Genomic DNA, 23142 nt, shown 5'->3' with positions numbered 1-23142 from the left:
GCCATTTGTCTTTATATCACTCTGCGTGAGTCCTCAGAAGGAAGGTACTACGTGAATGTTATGCTTTTGCTTTAAAACTCTGAGGACTGATATCAACTCACTGCAGCTATGTGGGCAAAGTTGGACAGATCCCCTGAGTCTCCAGCCCTGCGCTGGGCCCCTCTGCCCTCACTGTTTGCAGTACTGGCCTTCTTTCTATTGCTTTATACACCGTGGTCTTTGTGACCTCGGGACCTTTGCATGTGACTTCCAGCACCTGAAAGACTTTATCCTCTCTCTTCAGATCTCAGCTTAAAAGTGTCCTCCTATCCAGAGAGACTTTCCCCAGCACTTTCTCTTGCCATATAAATCAGGGCTTCCCTGATGCCTTTACAAAGCATTCTGAGCTTTTAATCTGACCTTCTGACTATTTGAAGTGACATCTCTGCCCATGTGCTTGTGTATTTAAGGCCAGAGAGCTACATTCTCATCCACATGAGGATAATGTCATTGTCATCCTGGATTACTCAGCCCTAGGGCCATAGCTGGCACCTGGTAGATCCCTGATAACTAGTGAGTGAATGAGACAACCAGTGAGTGGCCCTTCCCTGGCTGCTTTTCTGTGTGACCCAGAACTGTCCTGTATGAATTTTCACCAAAGCAAAGAACCTTTCAGTTCTCCTGGTGACTAAAATCTTCCCGGTCACAGAGACAATGTTCCTTTGCATGATCGCCAGTTTCCACATGAGATTAACCTCCTGGTTACAGCCACATACGTACTTGTCTTTCAGTGTGGGGTTTTTGTGATATTTCTGCTAAATAAAACCGCCACATCAGTTAGTTTCATCGTCATACCTTTTCTTAGAGTCTGCAGGTTTTGTCTTTGCAGTTTGCTTATATTGCCCATGGTTCCTCATGATACTGTTTTCGTCACCCACCTCATTTGAAGGAAGCCGTTGGACTGTTGATTGATCAGCACGGTGGAATAATAAATGTGGACAAAACTCCTTAATACCACCAATCACCACTTAAATCTCATGACAGCTTTATAAAGGACAGGTTATTATGGGGTTCTCCCCCCCGCCAATTTTAAATAAGAAGAACCTGAAACTCCGAAAGGTTGAGCAGTTGGTTCTAGAGCCCATGTTGGGAAGCCGTGAACCCAGATGCAGGCCTGGGCTTTCAGAATCCAGGTGGAGCACTGCCCAATGACGTCATTGCCTCAGGGTTGGCCTGTTAGCATGAAACACCGCAGCCCGTCTGCCCCACTTGTAAATAATGAGAATGGCCATAACCATCTCATCATCTGCTGCTTGGTCCGGTGCTAAGTCAACACCTTGGCAGATCAACACCTTGGCAAATCAACACCTTGGTAAACTGGATGACGTCTCTCATTCCACACAAAAGTACAGTGAATTTCTATTACATTCCCAGGACTCTGCTAGGTACCCGAGAGGCAAACATGAATAAGACATGATACTTACAGCCTAAAAGGATAGAAGGAAATCTGAACCATGGTGCATAATGCTCATACTTAGTGTTTTCATTTCTTTAGCTCAAAAGGATGAGCCCCAGGGTTTCCACATCTCCTGCAGTAACCCTTACCCTCACTTGCTCAACCCCTCCTGCCCCAGGACACAAGGAAGGTTAACAGGTGGATCCTGAGAGGAAGCAGCAGCCGACACATCTGAGTGGGAAGAGCTAGGCTCCCGTGACTAGGCAAGCCTTGACTTGGGCAAGAGGTGTTGGAACCTTTGGCAACTTCCCAAACCTTCTTGACCCTTCACAAGCCTCCGTGAGCCTCCGATGCCTCACGGATGCCTCCTTAAGGGCTTATGTTAGGACGTGAGGGCCCAACAAACATAACCCTTTTTTGTCCTAAGTTAAGAACTAAATGATAAATAAGACAAAGGAAACTGGTGAATGGAAGCCAGACAGTCTGTTTCCCTCTGAGAATGCTGAGCAGAGATCATGCCTTCTTACCTACAGCCAAGAAGCAGGCTGAGGATCTACTGATGGCACTGCCTTGCCAGTGTAGACCTTGAGACTGGCCCCAGGGAAAAGTTGAGATCTGAGGAGCTGACAGACATACCCAACATCACTGCTTCCCAGTCCTGGGATGTTCTGTTGGTGGATCAGCCCCACGAAATGAGAAATCTCAACAAAAGGATGGCAGAGATTTGCCCGCCCTCCCCCCAGTCAGATAATTCACTCTTTCTGCTGGGGGCTGTTGTGGATTAAGTGTTGTACCCCCAAATCCGTATTTTAAAGTCCTAACTCCCAGTTTACTTCAGAATGTGACCTTACTTGAAACTAGGTGGCTGCTGGTGTACAGAATGTGCATTAGATGCACATTAGCTGAGAACATCACGGTGGGCTCTCATCCAAGATGACTGACTGGTGTCCGTACTAAAAGGACGAGTTTGAACACAGAGACACGTACGGCAGGACACCATGTGTAGGTGAAGGCAGAGATCAGGGCGATGCTTTTCGAAGCCAAGAAACACCAGAGATAGCCAACCACAGGAAGCTCGGGGTGGCGAGGAGTGGGGAATAGAGACTTCCTCACAACCTCAGAAGAAACCAACCCTGTGGACACCTCTGCCGTCCAGAATTATGAGAGCACAAATTTCTATTGCTCAAGCCTCTTGGTTTGCGGTCCTTTGTTACTAAGGCAGCCAGTGCAGAGTAATACAGGGGAGAGAGCCTGGTGAAAGGGGAGAGGAGATGCTGGAGAGTGTCTCGGAAAAACGAAGCCAGGAGAAGAGGTTCCCTTCTTCCAGAAACTAATATGATAATCTTCTGTACACCTCCCTAGGATCTTCCCGTGTTTTGTTCTTACCTTCTCTTTCTTAAAACAGGTCTCTCTGTCCTTTGCTCAGGCACCTGTGACTGCCTGAGATGTCTGGGAAGAAAGGGCGGTGGGTGATGATAGGTCTGCCTCCTACGTGCTGCACACTGTGCCTCATCTCATCCTTCCAATACGTTAGCCCACTTTACAGATGGAGAAACTGAGGGTCAGAAAGGTTAATGTGTTGCCCAAGGCCAGGCAGATAATAACAGAGTTGAACTCTGACACCAAAAGCTTCTCTACTCCCCTAGACTGTCTTTTGGAGTATAAAGTACTTCCATCCTTTACAAGTGAATGCCAGTATTCATAAACATCATGTTACACGAATCAGGACCTGCTGAGGTTGGGGTGTGACAGTACCTCTGGTATGTTCTTCTCCCTGTTCATAACCCTCTCCCCAGGCTCTTCAACAATCCCTGTTGCTTTCAACTGCAGAGTCTCTTGCTTGAAATTCCTTTAACATGCTTGAGATGAGAATGTCGTCTGATCTGCCTAGAAACTCTCTGTGGAGTAGGGCTGGAAAAGGAGCAAGCAGTAGGAGGCTGTTCTGTTGCTGGCTTTGAATTTTATTTCCTTCCGTGGTGGGAGTCCAGAAGTGTTGGTGTCATTCAGTCCTTCTGTCTCCTTGCATCCTGGCAAGTTATCATCTATCTGACAAGCAAAGAAATCAATCACAGGCAGCCATGCATATTTGTTTGGTCACAGACCAAGATCGGCCCTGGATGAAAACGCGGAGCCACTGAGGGCTGCCTGATGCCTGCAGACTCAGCTGGCCTCGGGCGTCTATCTGTCTGGGTTTTCCTTCCCCTAATTTGAGTTTGCTCTCGCTCTGTCAGCTTGCTTGGCTGCCCGTTCACCCCGCAGCTTGCCTTCTTGCCGGCCAGCTGCCCACCTCTGACTCCCCAAAGCGTGTGATGCTCTGCGAGCTGAGCACAGGACGCCAGCGGGCGGCAGGCAAGTAATACAGGTCGGGGAGAACGTGCAGGTGCACCTCGAATGAGCACAGAACACAGGGATTTCACCTGCTCGGGGGGGGGGGGGGGGGACAGGGGAAGCCTCCCTGAAGGAAAGATGAGTAGAAGTTGGCCAAGTGAAAACGGGGAAGCTTGTCCTGGGCATGTGCTGTGCTGGGGACTTGGAGTCTGAGTGAAATGGACAGTCTTGGGGTGGGGGGCTGATGCGCTGACGCACATTTTAGAAGAATCACAGGAACTTTCCTGGGAGGTGGGGGATGAGAGCAGAAGCGCAAGGACTCGATTAAGAGACAAGACATGGCAGTAATGGACCTGTCGGTAGCTACGGAGGACGATTCTGGAGATGCTTTGCGGTCAGAGCTGCCTGGGTGTGCCGACTGAGTGGATGTAGGTGTATGAGAAAGACTGAGTCCAGGGTGAGCAACGCTGTGTTTGTCCAGTGAGTCCATCAAAGTATCTTGGCGAACAACAAAATAGCTCTTAACGGAAACCCCCAAAGCAGGCTCCGATTAGCGATACTTTTCTTTTCCTCCATTTTGCTCTTACCTCCCTTTTGCCTTTGAAATTTCCTCCTCCTTTGCTTCTCTTGGTCACTGTGACCACAGATATACTTTGTGAAGGTCGCTTGTCGCCCTGATTGTCATTCTCATCCCGTCCAGCCCTAGTAGACTTCAGGGTCTCCCTAGTGAGGAAAACCCAGCACAGAAACCAAATCAAAAAAGCTAACCGACACCCATTTCGGAGTGTGCATCTCCACCTGCCCTCTGTGACGCAGCTCCGATGGGGAGCAGGGGTGAAGCTGAGGCTGGCTGGCCGGGACTGCCTGTAAGACCCACAGTCCACCATGTCTCATGTCACAATGCTGGTGCCGACGGGAGAGTGCCAGGCACCAGCACATGGTCCTGCAGGTGTGTCCGCATGGAGAAGGTGGGAAGAACATTCTTTAAGACTGCAGCAGTTCAGAGTTTCTCTGGCACCGCAGTGAGCTAACACCGTATGTTTGATTTTTAGTACATTCTGCAAAAAGTACTCCATGGTGAGTATTTGTGATTAAACTTCAAACAGTACGTTGTATTCCTGGGGAGCACTTTGGCAAAATAGTGGATTGTTGGAAATGTCGGGTTTGATCACCGGATCTACTGGTCTGGTAGCAGTTTATCTAACATAGAAGGATCCTCTTTCTGCCTCTGTCTTGTGCGAAAATCAACTAATTCTACTCCGTCTTTTCCAAAACTATTTTTTCTTCACTGATGAACAGACCTCCAAAGCTTTCCATATTCACACATAAAAAAGTATTGATAGTAAGAGTAACTGTATTAGGGTGAGCTGCAGAAAAACCTGGAGTTGCTAGACTATGCATTCCAGATTATTTTCATGGTGCATTGATGCCTTGACATTTCGCCCGAGAAATCATTTTATGTAGTCTCTTCCGGAGCTTCAAGAACCGCCATCATTCACAAAGAGCAGTGAAGCCAGCACGCCATGGGCTCCCTGGGCCGATGGTGGAGACACGACTCTTCCTTTTTGTTTTCTACTTATTCTCGGGGTATCCACCGCGCTGGTTAAGTGCATAGCGTTTAAACCTTAACACTCGCCCGACGTCAAAGAGAGTAACCCCAGTCCCATAACCGGGGAGAACGCTTTGATTCCAGTGCATATTTAGGGTGACAAGGATCAACAATGAAACTAAACTCTTCGCGGCCAACTTGTGCCCTGGTTTTAATGATGCTCTGAGGCTCCTCGAAGTGTCTTTGTTAGGTGACCTTCCAATGCAGCATTATAATTCTTGGAGTTTTGAAACATTACTCCCTTCACGGCTAAAGCAGTAAAAGAAAGTGGTACGCCCAGCGGTGCCGTTATCTGACGCTCGTGTTAAGCACAAGCCATCTGGTAGTAGTAAACCAAGAACAGTCACTCTCAGGTTACCTGGAGTTGGGGAGAGTCTCATTCCGCCTACCATACCTGCAACAGGCGGCAGCTAAAAGTCCGAACGACCACATTTTGTCTTGTCACTCAGAGCATCTAAAAACACCTTCATTTAAAAGATGCAAAAACTTTATCTGAAAGTTTTGAAATACTGCAGCAGAAAAATTAAAAATGAGCGTTGATGGAAAAATATCACAGGGAGGCCGTAATTGTCTTACGTGAATGTACAACTGTAGTTTCTCCACTGCTGCCATAGCAGTTACCACAAACGTAGTGTTAGAACGGCTTGAATGTGGTTTACTTCGGAAGTGCAGGGCGCATGGCTGGTTTCTCTGCTCAGGGTCTCACTAGTTCGAAATCAAGGTCTCTGCCAGCAGGCTTTTCTCAGGAAATTCTGGGAATAAGCTGCTTCCTGGGTCAATCGGATGGTTGGCCAAATTCAGTTTCTTACAGTTGTAGACGGAGGACGGTACTTCCTTGTTGGCTGTTGCCTAGGAGATGTTCTCGGCTTCTCGTGGCCACCTCATTCCCCGGTTCATGGCCCCTTCTGTCATCCTGCGAAGCCAGTAATGTCCGAGAATCGGGATCTCTTCCCTCATCTCTCTGTTCCCTCTTCAGCCACATCTTTAGACTGACCCTTCTGCTTTTAAGGACCCATGTGATGACATAGGACCCAGCAGGATAATCCAGGATCATTTCCTTTATCCTAAGGTCACTGATCAGTACCTTAATGCCACCTGCAAAACTCCTTCACTGCAGTGCCTAGATTAGTGTTCGGCTAAACAACTCCAGACCAGGAATCTTGAAGGGACATCTTTCAAATTCTCCCTTCCACCACAAAGAAAAAGTCCAGTCATGACAACAGTGGAGGCAGACAATTAAACTATAGATTCATAGGCACTAAGAAGCCTTGGTTTTAAAATGCAAAGACTCTTCGAACAGCTTTGACTTTTCCAATTATTCCTAAATTGCGATTAAGGCCAATGCCTAAGCGGCTTCTTTTTCCAGAAGCTGGCACCCACTTTTTCAGTAAGTCTTCCAGGAATTTCCTTCAAAATGTAAAAACATATTTCAATAATTAAGAATAAGCATATGTTCTTCTCCTTTTCAGAAAATAAACAGGCCAGATGATCTTAGTTTACTGAGCTCTCTGTATATTTTTTTTCTCATAGAAGCTTATATGTATTCCTGTCGTTTTTCGCTCTGGTCACTCATCACCCCCACACTAGATACTTAACTTTCAAAACAAGGAGAGAAGAGAGCTGTCCACAGATACCCTCTGCCATTTTAATTCATCTTTGGCCAAGCACAGATTGGCTGTTTGTTTGTTTCACCTAGCTAGAACTACACAAGCATCTCTGGCCGAGGTAATTGGAGTCTGCGTTCTGTTTTGTTTTCATTTTTTTTTTTTTTATCATTTATCATGTTCTTTGGCCCAAGTAGAAAACTACTCAGTGAGTCATCAAAACTTCCAAGTTCTTTGGACAGCAGTTAGGAGAGATGGGAGCATTTTTAAGAGATTAAAAGAAAGGTGCTTTTTTATTTTTTAATCCCTTCCTTTCCCTTTGCACACAAGGAGCCTGGAGCTGTTTTGATCCAGGGACTATTTTTATTAGCAATTTGGCCATAAATTTAAGGAGACTTTTCCCAAAGCAAAATTTAAGAAGACACACACACACACACACACACACACACGTGGAGAGGGATGGTTACCATAGGCAGACAGCCTGGAGCAGTGGGGTAACAGGAATGGTCTCTTCTCTCTTCCTTACCCTGTGGCTGCCTGTTCTGATCACTCACCCTAACTTGCTGGGCAAGGATCGTCAACAGTCAACTCAGAGAAATGCTGCTGGTCCCAACCCAACAGTGAATACCCAGAATAAAACACCGGGTGGGGGGGGGCAGGGGAATTACAAGAACATGATGGGGGTGGAAACGGGGAGGGGATGAGACACAAGAATAAATGCAGTTCTTTCCCCTGGAGATACTTTCAGATTTTTGGTTGTTATTACTGGAACCCAATAAGGTATCAGTGAGTGATCAAAGCAATCATGAAAACAGAAAATGCACCTGGAGGACAACTCTTCATCTAGATAAGTGAACTTTTAGAAATCACATTCATTCCCAGCTTTAATAAATCTTTGAAGTACGATTTGTTAAAATTTTCCCGCAAGTAAATAAATTGAAAGATTACATGAGTGCATATAAGGAATTAGGTGATGAATTGAAACGAAGGTTTAAAGGGCTAATTTAATAATAGCTATTAATAGTCCGGAACATAATGCCAAATCTTGAAAGTCTTCAAACCCACAATCTGACATTTAAAAGGCAAGTAACCAATTACCTATAATCCCTTATCAGTCAGATTTGTTTTCCTACTTCTGAGAAGACAGAGATCTCAAAATACAAGGAATTGGATGGCCTTGGCCTGGCTCCTCATTTATGTAGCCACGGTGCTCACTTGCCTGAAAGCTACCTGTTGGTGAAGTGAATATTGCATTTCTAGTTTTCAGGGTTTCCCAGCATATTAATATATTGTATGTATTTTTATTTTTATTTTTTTAAATTTTTTGTAATTTTTAATTTATTTTTTTTATAGTGTATGTATATTTAAAGCTCAGGTTTTGTGATTTACACTCAGTTGTGCCTAGTCGATAAGGAGTAATTTGGGCTAGTAAAAAAAAAAGAAGAAGAAGAAGAAGAAGAAGAAGAAGAAAACACTGGTTTTTAATTCGTTTTGTAACTTAATTTGCATTCTGAGCGGATATTTCCTTTTCGCTGTTGGCTTTGTAGTGGGGCCGTGGCTGGCGGCCGGTTTTGTTCCGTGGGTGTGTCTGCCGTGGCCGGTGGTGGTGCCAGTGGGTACGCTCCACGGAAGGCCCCCTCCGTGGCAAGCAGAGGAACCAGGACCGAGGTCAGGCGTGGGGCTCGCAACGTGAGATGCTCCCTGGTCCTGAGTCCGCACAGAGAGCCTGCCACAGACGTGCCAGAGTGACATGTTTCAGGCGTTCGTGGAACATGGCGGAGCTGGGCATCGGCCCAGGAGGTGGGGCCACGTGGCGGTGCTCCAAGCTGGCCGTGTGGCTCGGTAGCTACAAAGTCAGGGCACAGTGAAGTGAGCGCCGCTCACGCCCGCGCGCAAGTGACAAAACGACCACGGGATGTGCGTGGACCACAAAGGACCGCAGGCGCGATTAGGTTCACGGTTAACGGTTTTAGCCGCTCGCCTTTTTTCCCTGGGATTTCCTCGTCATTCCGCCCAACGGGACCCTGGCGGCAGACGTTTCCTAGAGCAGTTAACTCTGTGGCGTCCATCAATTTTAATTGGAATCACGAAGCTAAAACCCTGGGTAGTACTTGCCAGCCATAGGTGTCTTTTAACTCAGATACTTCTGGTTCTGCCGTGGGCTTCTCTGCAACAGTGCGCCCTGCTGCATGGCCAACTCCGGAAGGCGGGGATCTGGGCATTCTTAACAGGGACAGTGTTCAGTCGTCGACAGAAGAGGAGCCTATCCGTCTCTCTCTGCTGGCTTATGTTCATGAGGGTGGCTGGGGTGTCAACGCAGAGGGACCACCGCCCTGAGGACAGCTCAGCCTCAGTGTTCGCTTGCCAGCCCGGTAGGTAGTTGGTCTTTAGGCCACTGAAGCATTCTGTCCCTGCAGCTCTACAAAGCAATTACCGAGCCCTCACTGTCCTGATTTATAAAGAGATTGCCTTCCTTGCGAGAAGACAGTAAGGTGCATAGCAGGAATCCAAAAGCAAGACTGTGCTAATCTTAAAAAAAAAAAAGAAGAAGAAGAAGAAGAAGAAGAAAAGACAAAAAATAAAAAGGGAAATTTATTTCTCTGGAAATCGTTCTGACTTGGCTGTAATGAAGGTGCCACCTTAAGAAACAAGTACGCCTAGGGGCGCCGGGGTGGCTCAGTCATTTAAACGTCAGACTCGTGATTTCGGCTCAGGCTGTGGGATCCCAGCGTTGTGGGATCAAGCCCTGCCTCAGGTTCCACACTGAGTGTGGCACCTGCTTGAGATTCTCTCTCTTTCCCTCTGCCCCTCTCCCCCCACTTGTGCTCTCTCTCTCTTTAAAAAAATCAATCAAATTAAAAAGAAACTTAAAAAGAGAAACACATATGTGTAAAGAGAAGTCAAGAGCTTTTCAAATAAATTCAGCCTTCTGTTACTTGTACCAAATAAAAATGTACAGAGGTGTGGCTAATCGTAATACAGGTGTCCCTCAGTTGTCAAAAGTTTGAATCATGACACTTTGCTTTTGCAAAAAACCTACACGAGTAGCCGTTTCCACAAACCAAAGGAAACCCAAAGAGGACTTTTGCTTTTATGGGGAAAAGGGTGAGAAGCAAAACCTGTGTCCCACGCTGGTTTTGCAGAGAGCTGGGACAGAGGCAGGGATCCAGAGCAGCAAGAACGGCTCCACCCAGCTCCTTCCCTGCAAACCACGGCCAGCGTCCTGGCATCCAGCGCCCAGAACTTCGAACCGCGTCTGTGAGCATCTGGGCTCTGTCTTCATGTATTTTGTGCATGTGTTAGCGATGTGCCCTCAGGTATCAGAAAAGCCTAAGAGAGGAGATTTCAGGGTCTGGGAATCCTCAGAATTGTTTTCCTGTAAATTAACGATAATTGCTTCTTTGCTTTACACACTTCAGCGTGTGAAAGGTTTCCTAGGAACACCCTACTTTGGCCCAGCACAGGAAACTTGACCATTCATACCATTTGGCACTTAAGGTTGGTGTTTCAGATAAGGTTCCAGAAATGCACTTAAGACCCCACTACAGACTTCACTCAAACAGAGCCAGGACATTGCCCATTTCTCTCCCTTAGGATCCCGCATACTCACTATCCCCCCAGGAGAGAATACCAACCGCTCCACTCTCTGTTCACTGGAAGCTGTGAAGACTGAGGTTTTCAGGAGCCTCTTCCGCAGTAACAGACCAGCTGAAGTAAAAGGTATATGAGGCGCCTGGGTGGCTCAGTCGGTTGAACATCTGACTCTTGATTTCAGCTCAGGTCATGATCTCACGGTTCGCGGGTTTGAGCCCCGCATCTGGCTCTATGCTGACGGGCACGGGTCCTGCTTGGGATTCTCTCCCTCTCCCTCTGCCCCTCCCCCACTTGCGCTCTCTCTGTCTCAAAAAATAACTTTAAAAAGCAAAAAGAAGAAGAAGTAAAAGGTACCAACCAAGCACGAGAGCAGTCTGGACCAAGCTGATGCCCACGTGTCTGGTAGCTTGTCTTGTGGCTAATCAGACCAGGGATGGGGCAAAACAAGTACTTTTGTCCCCAAAAAGTGCGTCATCACTTCAAAAAGTGCGTCACATCAGTGCTTCTGACACAGAGGGCTTTTGTCTGCTCCGAGGTAGATAAAACATCTCCTGGCCTTGCATAGTTGAGGGCACACCTTATATGTCACCCCCTCACCACCCCCCCTACACGCATGCCCCAAGGAAGAATTTTTATTTTCTTTTGTGTGTGCATTTTCATGTCTATTCATTTTTGACAGACAGAGCATGAGCGAAGGAGGAGCAGAGAGAGAGGGAGACACAGAATCCAAAGCAGGCTCCAGGCTCTGAGCTGTCAGCACAGAGCCCAAGGCGAGGCGTGAACTCAGGAAGCGTGAGATCATGACCTGAGCCAAAGTCAGATGCTTAACCAACGGAGCCACCCAGGAGCCCCTGATTTCCATATATAGGTGGCATTTTGGTCTTGGTCAAGACAATACAATTATTTGATCATTGAGAAATATCTTCTTGAAACTTGCGTGAACCCACTACAGAGAAGCAGTGTTCCAGGAAAAGGGTGGGGTGTGAAATATATATGGTTGGTGTTGAGAAGAATTTCATTTACCCTTGAGTAAAACAAACTAATGCCCTTTCTTGGTTTCCTATGCTGCTGTAACAAGTTGCCACAAACTTAGGGACTGAGGACAACACCTATTTATTATCCTCCCGTTTCTGTGAGTTAGAAGTCTGACACTATCCTTACCAGTTCAAAACCACAGTGTTGTGCTCCTTATTAATGGCTCTTGGGAGAAGATTTTTCCAAGCTTCTTCAGGTTGTGTCCAGGATCAAATTCCTTGTGGCTGTGGGACCGAGGTCCCCCTTTCCTTGCTGGCTATCAGCTGAGAGCTGACAGCCTCTCTCACAACTTAGCATGTGGTCCCCTCTGTCAGAACCAGGGGACTTGAAGCCTCATGCTTGAGACCTCTCTGACTCTTGCTTCTGTGCCACTCCACTGACACCAGCCAGGGAATCCTCCCTGCTCTTCATGCTCATTGGGTCCACAGGGATCATTTGGGATATCATAAAGTCCCTAACCGTAATTCCATCTGCAAAGTCCCTTTTTCCATGTAAAGTAACCTAGTCACAGGTTCCAGGCATTAGAACATAAACATCTTGGGGGGACGTTATTTGGCCTACCATAGTCCTCCCTCTGGGCCCCAAAGATTCACATCCATCCCACATACGTTCATCCCATCCTAGGGTCTCATCCCAGGACAGCATCATGTCCAAGTCCTAAAGGTCGACCCAAAGGTCTAAAATCAGCAGCATCTAAATCAGGTGTCATCCATGAAGTACACCTCCTGGGGAAAGATTCTTCTCCCCTTGTGGTCCTACGATATCAAAGACATAGGTCATCTTCTCCCAACAAACACTGGTGTGACAGGCATAGGATAATAGATGCCAGCTCAAGAAGGGGAGAAATAGAAAATAAAATAGAGTACTGGATCACAGCAGCTTGGAAATCCCGCCCAGCAATCCCCATTAGATTTCAAGGCAAGGGATTTATCTTCTGTCATCCTTGGATCTGCTCTCTGGGTAAGACGTCCCAAAAAGTCAACACTGGAAACGCCCCTTGAATGAATTCACCAGGCAGGTGAGGGGAGGCTTGCTTTGGTTCCCTCTTGGTTATTGGCCAAGTGTCACAGATGGTTTTAAATTTTTTTTTTTAACACTTACGTATTTTTGGGAGAGAGAGAGAGAGAGAGAGAGAGGAGACGGGCCACAAAGCAGGCTCCTCACTGTGAGCGCAGAGCCTGATGTGCGGCTAGAACCCATGAACCCTGAGATCATGACCTGAGCCAAAATCAAGAGCCGGACGCTTAACTGATGGAGCCCCCCCCCCCGACAGGCACCCCCAGATGTCACAAAAGGCACATTTCTGCAGAGCCACAACAGGCAGGAGAGCCACTGGTGGCACACTAACCAGCGTTCAGAGCAGCCTGGCTGGGCTACTGGGCAGCTAGATGTCAAGCAAACAGGACTTAGCACAGGCAATGTGGTTTGGCAAAAGAGCATCAGCATGATTCACCTTGGTGAACCGTGAGCCCACCGTGGTTTTATTGAACACAAGGGGCTGGCATAGCATACCAGGCTTAGTAAAAATGGAGACGTACACACCGGAATTGGCATTTGCCACAGATGGCTACCTCTCCCTACAGGTCCTATCCTCTGTTAATGCCAGGAGTGGTGGCCTGGAGACCCCACCTCTGCATGGTTGTGCTTGGTTAGCATTTCCACACTCTGGTCACCTGGAGCCACCCCTAAGCCTGTTATGTGTAGGTTAAGCCTTGCCCTTCAAATTTGAAGGTACATTCCACGAAATATGCATAAAACGCTTTCTTGATAAGACAACGTTTATCACACTCTGGGTTCTTACTTCTTAAGAACCTATGACTTGCAGCAGCAAATGTTAAGGAAGACAATTGATGTCCACATTTATAGAATTACAACCTCAGCGGGGTGCCTGGGTGGCTCAGCCGGTTAAGCGTCAGACTTCGGCTCAGGTTATGATTTTGCAGTTTGTGAGTTTGAGTCCCCCATCGGGCTCTGTGCTGATGGCTCAGAGCCTGGAACCTGCTTTGGATTCTGTGTCTCCCTCTCTCTGCCCCTCCCCCACTCGTGCTCTGTCTCTCTCTCTCTCTCTCTGTCTCTCTCTCTCGAAAATAAATAAACATTGAAAGATTAAAAAAAAAGAATTACAACCTCAGCAAAGATTTTAATTACAACTTAAAGGTGAGTAGTAAAACCTCCATCCAACTCAGCCTATGTTTCTTTTCCAGACACATCTAGGCATTACTTCCAAGGGAGATAGGTTCCCAAATCCTTCATACCTCTTTTTTCATACCGATGATATCAGATCTAGGCACATCAGATATGTTTCTGCTTGCCTGCTAGACGGAGCTCCCAAGGTCAAGGGCCAGGTGTTCTTTTTATCCCAAGACATGGCATTAGGTGTGGAGCAGAGTCGATACACAGTCAAGGTGGGTTAATTCGTTGCTTTGAACTGATCTATCCGTTAGCCTTTCTTCTAGTTCCATAGACTGTATCTCACAAAACCCATAACTCCTCCAAATTTCAGTTCAATGTTACTTATTGCTGTAAAAAATTAAAAATAACTTGTATGTGCATTAATAGGGTAATAACTTTTTAGGTTATAAATCATCATATATTTATACACAGAATGCCCAAAGTTGTTCCATGAATAGGGTACATAGGTAGGTATTACCGTGAAAAGAGGCTATGGTAGGCTTTTAATGCATAAAAGCAAGCAAGGTGCTTTACAAACCACTATGGTAAAAAGCAAAAGCATACCTACACAGTTTATTGGTATGAGTAGAAAATAATCTTGAACGATAAATGTCAAATGGTGACAGTGATTTCCTTGGACAGAAGGATGAGGGGGAGAAGAGAGAGTAAGGATGTTCACTTTTACTGATGTATTTCCCCCAGGGTTTGAATACCTTTACAATAGTTTCAGATTTTTAAAAAAGCAGTAATGACAATTTTCAAAGTGAGGGTGTCATTGTTGCTAGGAAACCTTCCATTCTACCCTCTGCACACCCCTCATCCTCTCTGCAGGCTTGCAGTACATGTTCCAGGTGGTTCCTGCAGCTCCCCGCCTAGTGTCTCTCCCTCTTGGATGGGGGTCTCTGGGCGACAAGCAGCTAGAACACTTAACATTTCCTTCGTAGACTCCATACCAGGCCCTGAGCATTTGGCCGTGTCACCACACAATCGGGTGATGCCAGATGCTCCCATCAGCGCACTATGGATGAGCAGACCAAGGCAAGGCATGTGCCTCCACACCTAGGTAGCCCCAGCTACGAGGCCATGCCAGGTGCACGAAAGGGTCCACCTTTGTTGAAGTTACCAAATGAGAAGAAGGCAACAAGCTGGTCCCTTGTTTTGCTAAAAGTGTGTGAAGGGGCACCTAGGTGGCTCATTCAGTTAAGCGTCCGACTCTTGATTTCAGTTCTCACAGTTCATGGGATCGATGCCAAACTCTTCCTGCAAGCTGGGGGTGAAGAGAGCTATGGCTCGGGGATACTTGATTGTCTCCAGGCGGCAAAATTGTGCCGTTCTCTCCAGCACTCCGTGTGTCTGATCAGTATTGTCAACAGTCATAAGAAAGCTCATATCACAAACTTGTTTGGTTATGTTCAGCTGTTGTTGTCTTTTTCTTCCTTCCCAAATTGAGCCTGCTCTGAATAATCCAGGATGGGGGTTGTAGTGGCAGGGCACAAGCCACAGTGTAAGAAGCCTGTATTCTTGACGAAGCAGACATCCAATATTGTCCAGTGAGTACAGCGCACGGAGGTAAATCAGTCACACGAGTGACTGTCCGATGGGAGGGCTGAATGCACGAGTAATAGCCACCTTGTTCTGAGCTCCTAGGTTGTGTTGGGCACTCAGCTGTATGCTGAACATACAAATGACAGCAACATGCCTTTTACCCTCCAGAAGGTTCCAATGCAGCAGTAAGGTCACAGCCTAAATAATTCTAATACAAAGTCAGTGGTGATGGTTAAGAGAGAGTCAAAGAGCAAAGAGAGTGTGGAGAAGAGAGGGCTCATTTCAAATAGACTAATTGCTAAAAATCTCATCCATTGGTTTTCTCTGCAGTTTCCCTGTTCATATCCTGACCATCTTGAAGTGGAGGCACATAAAATGAAGTCTTTCATGTGAAATGCTGGTTGCGTTCCTTTTGAACGTGCATTACAAGTGCCTCTTTGGATCCTATGAGGGCTCTGTATATTGAATTTGTTTTACATAAGCTCAGTGAGTGATGGAAGCTAAGAGAAACAGCGTGTCAAACAGCACTGAAGAGAGGGGAAATAAAGCAGCTTAACTCGTTACAGTTGAATAACAGAGATTGTAAGAGATTTTGTACCTTTTAATTGTAAGAAATAAAAAGTTTCGTTTTTATCAATTAGATAAAAAGATTATAGAACCTACTTTAAGCAGAAATCTCCAAATGACATGTCAACTGACAGTTCAATCAAGATTATAAAGATTATTTCTAAGGCATAGCTGTCATGCCATCTTTGTGCTTTTTTACAAATAATCCATCAGTATTTGTTTGAATGTCATGTTTATGCATAGAAATTTGCTGTACCGGTTTCCCATCAGACGTGAAAATCACCTCGGTCAAGATGGGCAGAAGATGGTTTCAAGTGCAACAGGAGGGTGGAACTTTGTAGGTTGGACACTGGCTCATTGTCCCTTCCTTAGGACCATGATTAGTTAATCGCTACACACACAAAATGTTGTTGGTTTTTTAAAAATTTTTAAATAGTGAAGCTTGCACGATATAGTAGATCTTGTTTTGTGAGGGGAAAGGAGAAACAGGAAACTCTCCTCTCCTCCAGAGTGAAAAGCCAGGGGTACTTTTCTGATGTGTTTCCCTCATTTAGGAGTAGTTGCTTAAAAGCCAACTCACCCCCCAGAGGGTTGTAGGACACTGTTCCCCATTGATTAAGAGACATGTGCACACCTCATTCTGTTTAAAAATATGTATTGAGCATCATCATACCTGAAGACACTGTGGTAACTCCCTCTCCCCCTCCGTATCATAGAGGTGTGTTTGTATGTGTGTGTTTACATATGTGTTTATATGTGTGTGATTATATGTGTGTGCGTGTGTGTGTGTCCCATTCATTTCCCCTTCTCTACAGGGACCCAACTTATTAGTCTTCTCATTTCTCAATATCTTACACATTTTTTAAAGATTTTATTTGTAAGTAATCTCTACACCCAACGTGGGGTTCAAACTCACAACCCCAAGATCAAGAGTGGCATACTTTACTGACTGAGCCAGCCAGGCACCCCACAATATCCTATACATTCTAATATAGCAGCCAGTTAGTAAGTTGTTTTTTTTTTTTTTTTAATTTTGGAGGAGAGTGGACTAGAATCAAAGAAAAACGAGAATAAAGGGTACTGCTTAGATTAATATTCACAACTATAATGTTGACCGATTGATAATTCATGATCTTTCCCAGGTTGCCCTGTCTGTTCATTGATTACCACTGAAAATAGGCTGATCATTACGAAGTGTATTTGTGAATGAGGAGGCAATCTGCCCTCACCATAAAGCTACTCAAGGGCAAGACTGAGCATTCATTGGAAGAGGGCAAAAGACTTCAGACTAGGGTGGACAGAGCTACCCTCGGGCACTTTCAAGACTACATTCCATCGTTCTCTCTTTGGAAAAACAACCTCTTCAGAGTATAGGTGCAAGATTTAAAACACACAGGCACACTGCATCCAGCATTCTTCTGGCCAAAGAGGTCTGATTGGGATTTTTGACAAGCCTATTACTCTAACAGCCTCAAAGCCTGACCTGGTGAAAACCATTTCAAGGAGGGATGGTCTAAAACTGCTCTGTCACAAAGGCCGTCCTTCTCGTTTAGAGTAATACCAGCAAAGCTCTCACCACTTCTTCCTGCAGAAATTTTGGCTCTTCCTCCCTCTCCGAGATCCTGTCAGAAGTGAGGGTTGGCCACCCCAAGGGGGAGTCCTGACACTTTACCTAAAAATGCTGTCACTATTTGCCTAGTTATATTATCGGAGGAACTGAGAAATTTTGTTTATATTTTAAGATGAGCAAATGCCAAAAATACTAATTTGAATCGAATAACCTTTCCCAGTCTTAGATTGAAACGCGGAGAGATCCTCCGCATTTAAACACATTAAACACATCCTCCAGAACCTTCTAGATATCGAAGAAAACATTTATGTTCAATAGCATTTTAGCCATTGGCATTTTAGTGTCGGCCCTATTTTATTTTCGTTCCTAGAAAAAGTAGTATATCCATGTTGTACATCAAGCCTGAAGGCCTTGCCTTCCTCTCCTCATAGACTGGGTTCAATCCCAGCCCCTTCATTAACTCCTCCCTCTGTGGCCTTGGGCAGCTCTCTCAGGGTTCTCATCTGTAAAACAGAATGAAAAGTAACCTTGAAGGACATTTTGAAAATGAAATGGGAATGCCTGCGTCAGTTACAACGTGGGCATGAGATTCATCCTATTCGGTGCCTCCTGCGGGCTCTGTCCAGGGCCACAGATTCTTGGGATGTGCCATGTGGCAGCCATCAGCAGTCAGCAGAGAGGGTGCCCTTCCCAATCAGACCCTCTCTCTAGAGCCAGAGTCAGCGCGGTGGTTCTCAACTTTGGTGTCACCAAATAGGAAGTTATCTGATACCACCCAAGACTCCAGAGTGGGGCCCAACAGTCTCCTCCGGGTGATTCTGATATTAGCCGAGTTTGAGAGCCACTGGCCCACTGGGATCATTCTCGAGAGATCACTCTTCCCATGGTCGCTAAATTCCCTCAGTTCCTTTATACCTTCCCTTAACTCACCTCCAGCATCCCTCCAACAGGCTGTGTTGTCCATGACTTGCCACAGAAGTTCTCTGCCTGAACCAAATCCTAACCAGGGGTAGGAGAGGAAGAATGTACTCTCAGGTGGTGGAGTCACTAAAAGCACCCCAAAGATTCACCCTTGACTGAGCTTTTCTCATGTCTTTTGTAGAAGTGGAAGATCTCACTGCTTCCCAGCTGCCTGTTCCCTGACCATCTGCCCCTTCTGTTGGCTTAAGCTCAGCTTGTGCTGGTACAGGAAGGAACTTGGGCCACGCCTGCCCATAAAAGGTGCCCATGAGCATCCCGGTGATTAAATTTTCACAGAACCCCCTACCTATGCGCCTAGAATAAATTTCTAGAAGTTGACTTCTGGTAGGGCCAACGTAGGTATATTTTTGAAGCAGGTGAAATTAGATCTCTAAAATACTTCAGTAAGTCAGAAGCTCCGTCTTTGAAAAACGCTCTCGCAAATTTCTCAAAGAAGAGGCCTTTGAATCACAGAGCTTGATTCCCTTGTCCGCTGTCAGTGAAGTAAACCTTAAAGACTTTCCAAGAGCCCCCATTCTCCGCGGCCACGGGACCCTCACAGATGACATGTTCAGAACTCTGAGTCTCCTTTGCACAAGTTACGATGCAGATACCTATGACTTACCCAGTTCTACGATGTATTTGTGGAAACCATCCCTACTATTTAAAACCGTGTTCTCGGTAAACATTCTGGAGTTGCGCGTGGGAGAAGGGTTCTTTTGGGGACCACAGGGAGGTAGCTGACGTGCCCTTTTGCTTTTGCAGGAATGTTAGTTCAGCCGGAGAGGAGGCCCGCAGGAGGATGCGGGAATGCGACGGGCTCACAGATGCACTGCTGTACGTGATCCAGTCTGCACTGGGGAGCAGTGAGATCGACAGCAAGGTTTGTTGTGTTTGCATAGATTAAACATCTTAGTCAATAAAGATGCCCAAGGGACTAAGCAACGGCTAACAACAACGGAGAGCTAATGCTGTGCCTAATACCTTCACTCTGAAATCTATCGTGGTCTCCCCGTAGGACTCCTACATTTTCTTGATGGCTTCTAATAATCCTAGCCTAGAACTAGACACCTAAGTCTCAATAACGAATAAATAAAAAACGTGGATTGTTTTAAGTTAGTCAGACCGGATGAGTGTATCAACTTTTCCATGCTACATTACCCACAAGCTTCCAGTTTAATTTTTTTGAAATCTGCTTTTAAAAGAAAGAGACCTATTAAAACTACCTGAGCTTCGAATAACTCTATATTCTTAGCAGTTAGCTTTTTACAAATGTTAGTTGTTCAAATGCCATTTTAAAAGTACCTGATGAAGGGGCACCTGGGTGGCTCAGCTGGTTAAGTGTCAGACTGTGGCTCAGGTCCTGATCTCCTGGTTTGTGGGTTCGAGCCCCGTGTCAGGCTCTGTGCTGACAGCTCAGAGCCTGGAGCCTGCTTCAGATTCTGTGTCTCCCTCTCTTTTTGCCCCGCCCCCTCCCCACACCCACTCTGTCTCTCTCTCTCAAACATAAACATTAAAAATTTTTTTTAATTTTTTAAAAAAGTGCCCAATGAAGGTAAGTAACTGCTTTAAAAATGCTAAATAAACGAGGCTGGTGATATGTGAATCATCAGAGTCTCTTCAGTGTTTGAGTTCACAAACCAAAATAGAGTCGGGTGGGCTTTTCCAGTGTTGGAGGTATTTTGTTTCACCTCAGTTTGTCTTTTGATTAGTTTCGATTCATTCTGAACATAAAACTGCAAAGTAATAATGTCCTGATGTAAACACAGACTCTAATGATGCTTTTAAAGTAGTCCGTGTGACAAATGTAAACACAGACTCTACTGATGAGTCCATGTGACAAATGCGAGACCGTAACGAGAACTTCTCTAGAGCCACACCATGGACATTTGGGGCTGGATAATTCAGTGTTTGGGGGCCACCCCGTGCATTGTAGGATGTTGAGCATCATTCCTGGGCTCTACCCCTAGATGCCAGCAGCTTCATAGCTGGGACAAACCAAAATGTCCCCAAGATATTGCCAGATGTCCCACAGAGGGAGCAAAATTGGTCCTGGTCCTTAATCCCATGGCTTTTAATGCCAGCTCTTCGTTAGAATTAGGACTGCTTAGGAAATACGTGTGCCTAGACCCCATCACAGCCCTCTGACTCTGAACGTCTACCTCTGATCTCAGATTTTTGTTCCTTAGAAGTTCATCAGGTGATTCGACGTGTGGCCTGGACTGAGAGCCCACCTTAGTAGATACAGCTCTGACAAGGACTCTCATCAGAAACACGATGTAATGTAATTTAGTTGTAAAGTCACATAAAGAACAGGTACGAGTGGTTTGATCCCTTTGGTTACCAGCTGGCGTGGGGAATGACCTAGTGAGGGGTTCTCAACCTTGACTGCACAGTGGAGCCACTGAGAAATGTAGGAAATTGCTGATACCTGAGACCTACTCCCTGTGGTGGAGGCATGATCTGCCTTCTGGGATTCCCATCCTTTGAGGACTAGTTTACCGCAGTTGTGCACACAGTTTGTCATCTGATCGCCGCCACTGACTTATGCTTGCATCCATCAGCTTACCGTGAAGTGCTCGTCAGTTTCGAAATGGAGTATGATGGACTCTAGATGTAATCAACCCCTTTCGTAAACACTGTTAACGGCCATTTTAGAACTTTTAATATTGTTGATAGGAAAACGAAGTCCCTAAAAACGTGACCAGTCAAGATGTCTTGAGGATTTACAGATGTCTGTTAACACAATAGGCGATTTTTAAAAGAGCTGCCAAAGGAAATTCACTAAGGCTTCAGTGCAGCGGGTCTTAACGTTCAGAGCAGGAAAGGCTACAGCATCGGGACGCTGAGCCTCTTACTGTAACGGATGCCAAAAGAGCTTAATGTTGTCTCGGCCTTGCAGTTGAAAATAAGGGTCAACAGCCCCTTGCTTTGGCCAACCGCCCATGCCCACGCTGGTGGGAAGGTAGTCTGTAGCAGCATGGCCCCAAAACGAAGTGCTGTGAGGCCCCACCCCTTTCTCCTGACGTGTCAGACTCCTGGGAGACATTGGAGATCACCTCTTTTAATGTCCACATTCTCTTCAAAAGAGGCACCTAGAATCCCTGGGAGTATTAAAGGCGGGAATCATAAGACGCGGCTATTTCTGATGCAGCAGCTAGAGCACCAGGCTTGGGTAGATTTGCCCCCACCCTCCTGCTGATTATAGAATTGTACCTGGGCACCCTGACTTTGTGACAAGGAAGATCGCCGTAGCTTCTGAAAGGATCAGACTCCACAAGTTACTTAGCAGTGTTTTGCCAGCCAGAACGTGCCAGAGAGTTCTAACGTATTATGGTCCCACAGTGTGCCACTCAGCCCTCTGTCTGGTCACCTCTGAGCTTTCACAGTGACAGGATAGAGGAGGGAGGTGAGTGCACATTCTCTTTACGGCCAGCAAAGCTAATGGCATCCTAGAGCCTGGAATCCACACAAGCTCTCAGCTCGGCTCCTGTGACCGGGACAGTTTGTTGAATGGGTAACATATGGTTCAGCAGTCTATGGACAACTTCCAAATTAGCCCTTTGCCATAGAAAATAAGGCGTCAAAATGACCCTGGTGACCACGAGGAGCCGCTAGAAGCGCTGTTGACAGCAGTGCATGTCAAGAGCAGCGCCACCAGCTGCCACATGCCTTCTGCTGGCGTCCCAAAGAAGGACGGTGGCTGCTTGTTTTTCTGTCCCCTATCCCCCTCCTTTCGAGGAAAGAGCTTGAATGGGTGGCCCTCCCACACCAAGCTGAGCTAGAGGGATGAGTTCAGCCTCTGTGTCTCCCTCGCCCCATCTTTTCCTCTGCACCCCCACCCCTCCGTCAACCCCACTTTCTCCCTGCCTCCAGCTTCTCCCAAACCATCCCCCAGCCACAGGTAGATCATAAAGCATTTCTCAAAACTGTGGCTGTGTTCCCCAGTAGTCATTTGTTAAACAGAGGCACGAAGATGCCCCCAGGGAACATGAGCAGCAGGATGAGAAAGAAGTTGATTCTCCCAAGCCTTTGATGTAAGGAAAAAATCAGTTTGAGCTGATTTAAAAATCGTTCTGACTTATGCCATAACATTTCCCTTTCAGGGAGAGACTTTTCTCTCTTTCATGCATCATCCTGTGTTTACCTGCTTTCATGCCGGTTCCTTTTTTTGATGCTGAGAGGATGCTTGAAATAGAAAATCAAGTTGGCTTAAAGCCTGTGGGATTAGCAGCCGTGAAACCTTGAAAAGCTGACAAGAAAGGTCTAGAATGGAGCAAAGGCTCCCGAGATACATTCTGAAAACCAGTTTTCCTGGTTGATTGTCACACACCCAGTAGTCAAGTCAAAGATGCATGCTTCCTTTAACCAGATCCCCGTCGTGGGAGGGGAGCACTTAGCCCCATCCCTTCCAGGCTGGGCCCAGGACTGGGAAGACGTGGCCCAATCTGCTGTGAGTCCCCGACGACTACAGGTCTCGTCCCTCTCATCTGTGAAATGGAACCACGTTCCCTGCCTTGAATGCTGGTGCACACAGCAGGTGCCTGAGAAACCATAGCCAAATTGGCATGCTTTTAAAAATAAAACTTAGCTCAGTTCAGTTTTTTTCCCACCATTATTTTTTGAATTGGGTGCATTTTTCTTCTTCCCACTGTTCATCAAATTTGGAACAAAGGTCAAAAGGTCAGTGCAATGGACTGAGTGTATGTGTCCTCCCAAATTC

General features: G+C 46.3%; 1 protein-coding gene across 5 annotated transcripts in view; it reads left to right on the top strand.

The window, feature by feature from the left end:
• The window catches only part of CTNND2 (catenin delta 2), a 945427-nt gene that overhangs the window by 787098 nt on the left and 135187 nt on the right, over window positions 1-23142 (top strand). For all 5 annotated transcript variants that reach the window (XM_086676153.1, XM_086676178.1, XM_086676183.1 and 2 more), the window contains exon 13: window positions 19185-19302. In XM_086676153.1, the coding sequence (XP_086532279.1) occupies window positions 19185-19302 (118 nt within the window). The remainder of the gene's footprint in view (window positions 1-19184; window positions 19303-23142) is intronic.

Source organism: Puma concolor, chromosome A1 (genome assembly GCF_028749965.1).
Source record: "Puma concolor isolate L17-30 chromosome A1, mPumCon1.1.hap2, whole genome shotgun sequence".
Lineage (NCBI taxonomy): Eukaryota > Metazoa > Chordata > Mammalia > Carnivora > Felidae > Puma > Puma concolor.
The sequence above is the reverse complement of the archived record's forward strand: the minus strand, read 5'-3'. Positions and strand labels throughout refer to the sequence as shown.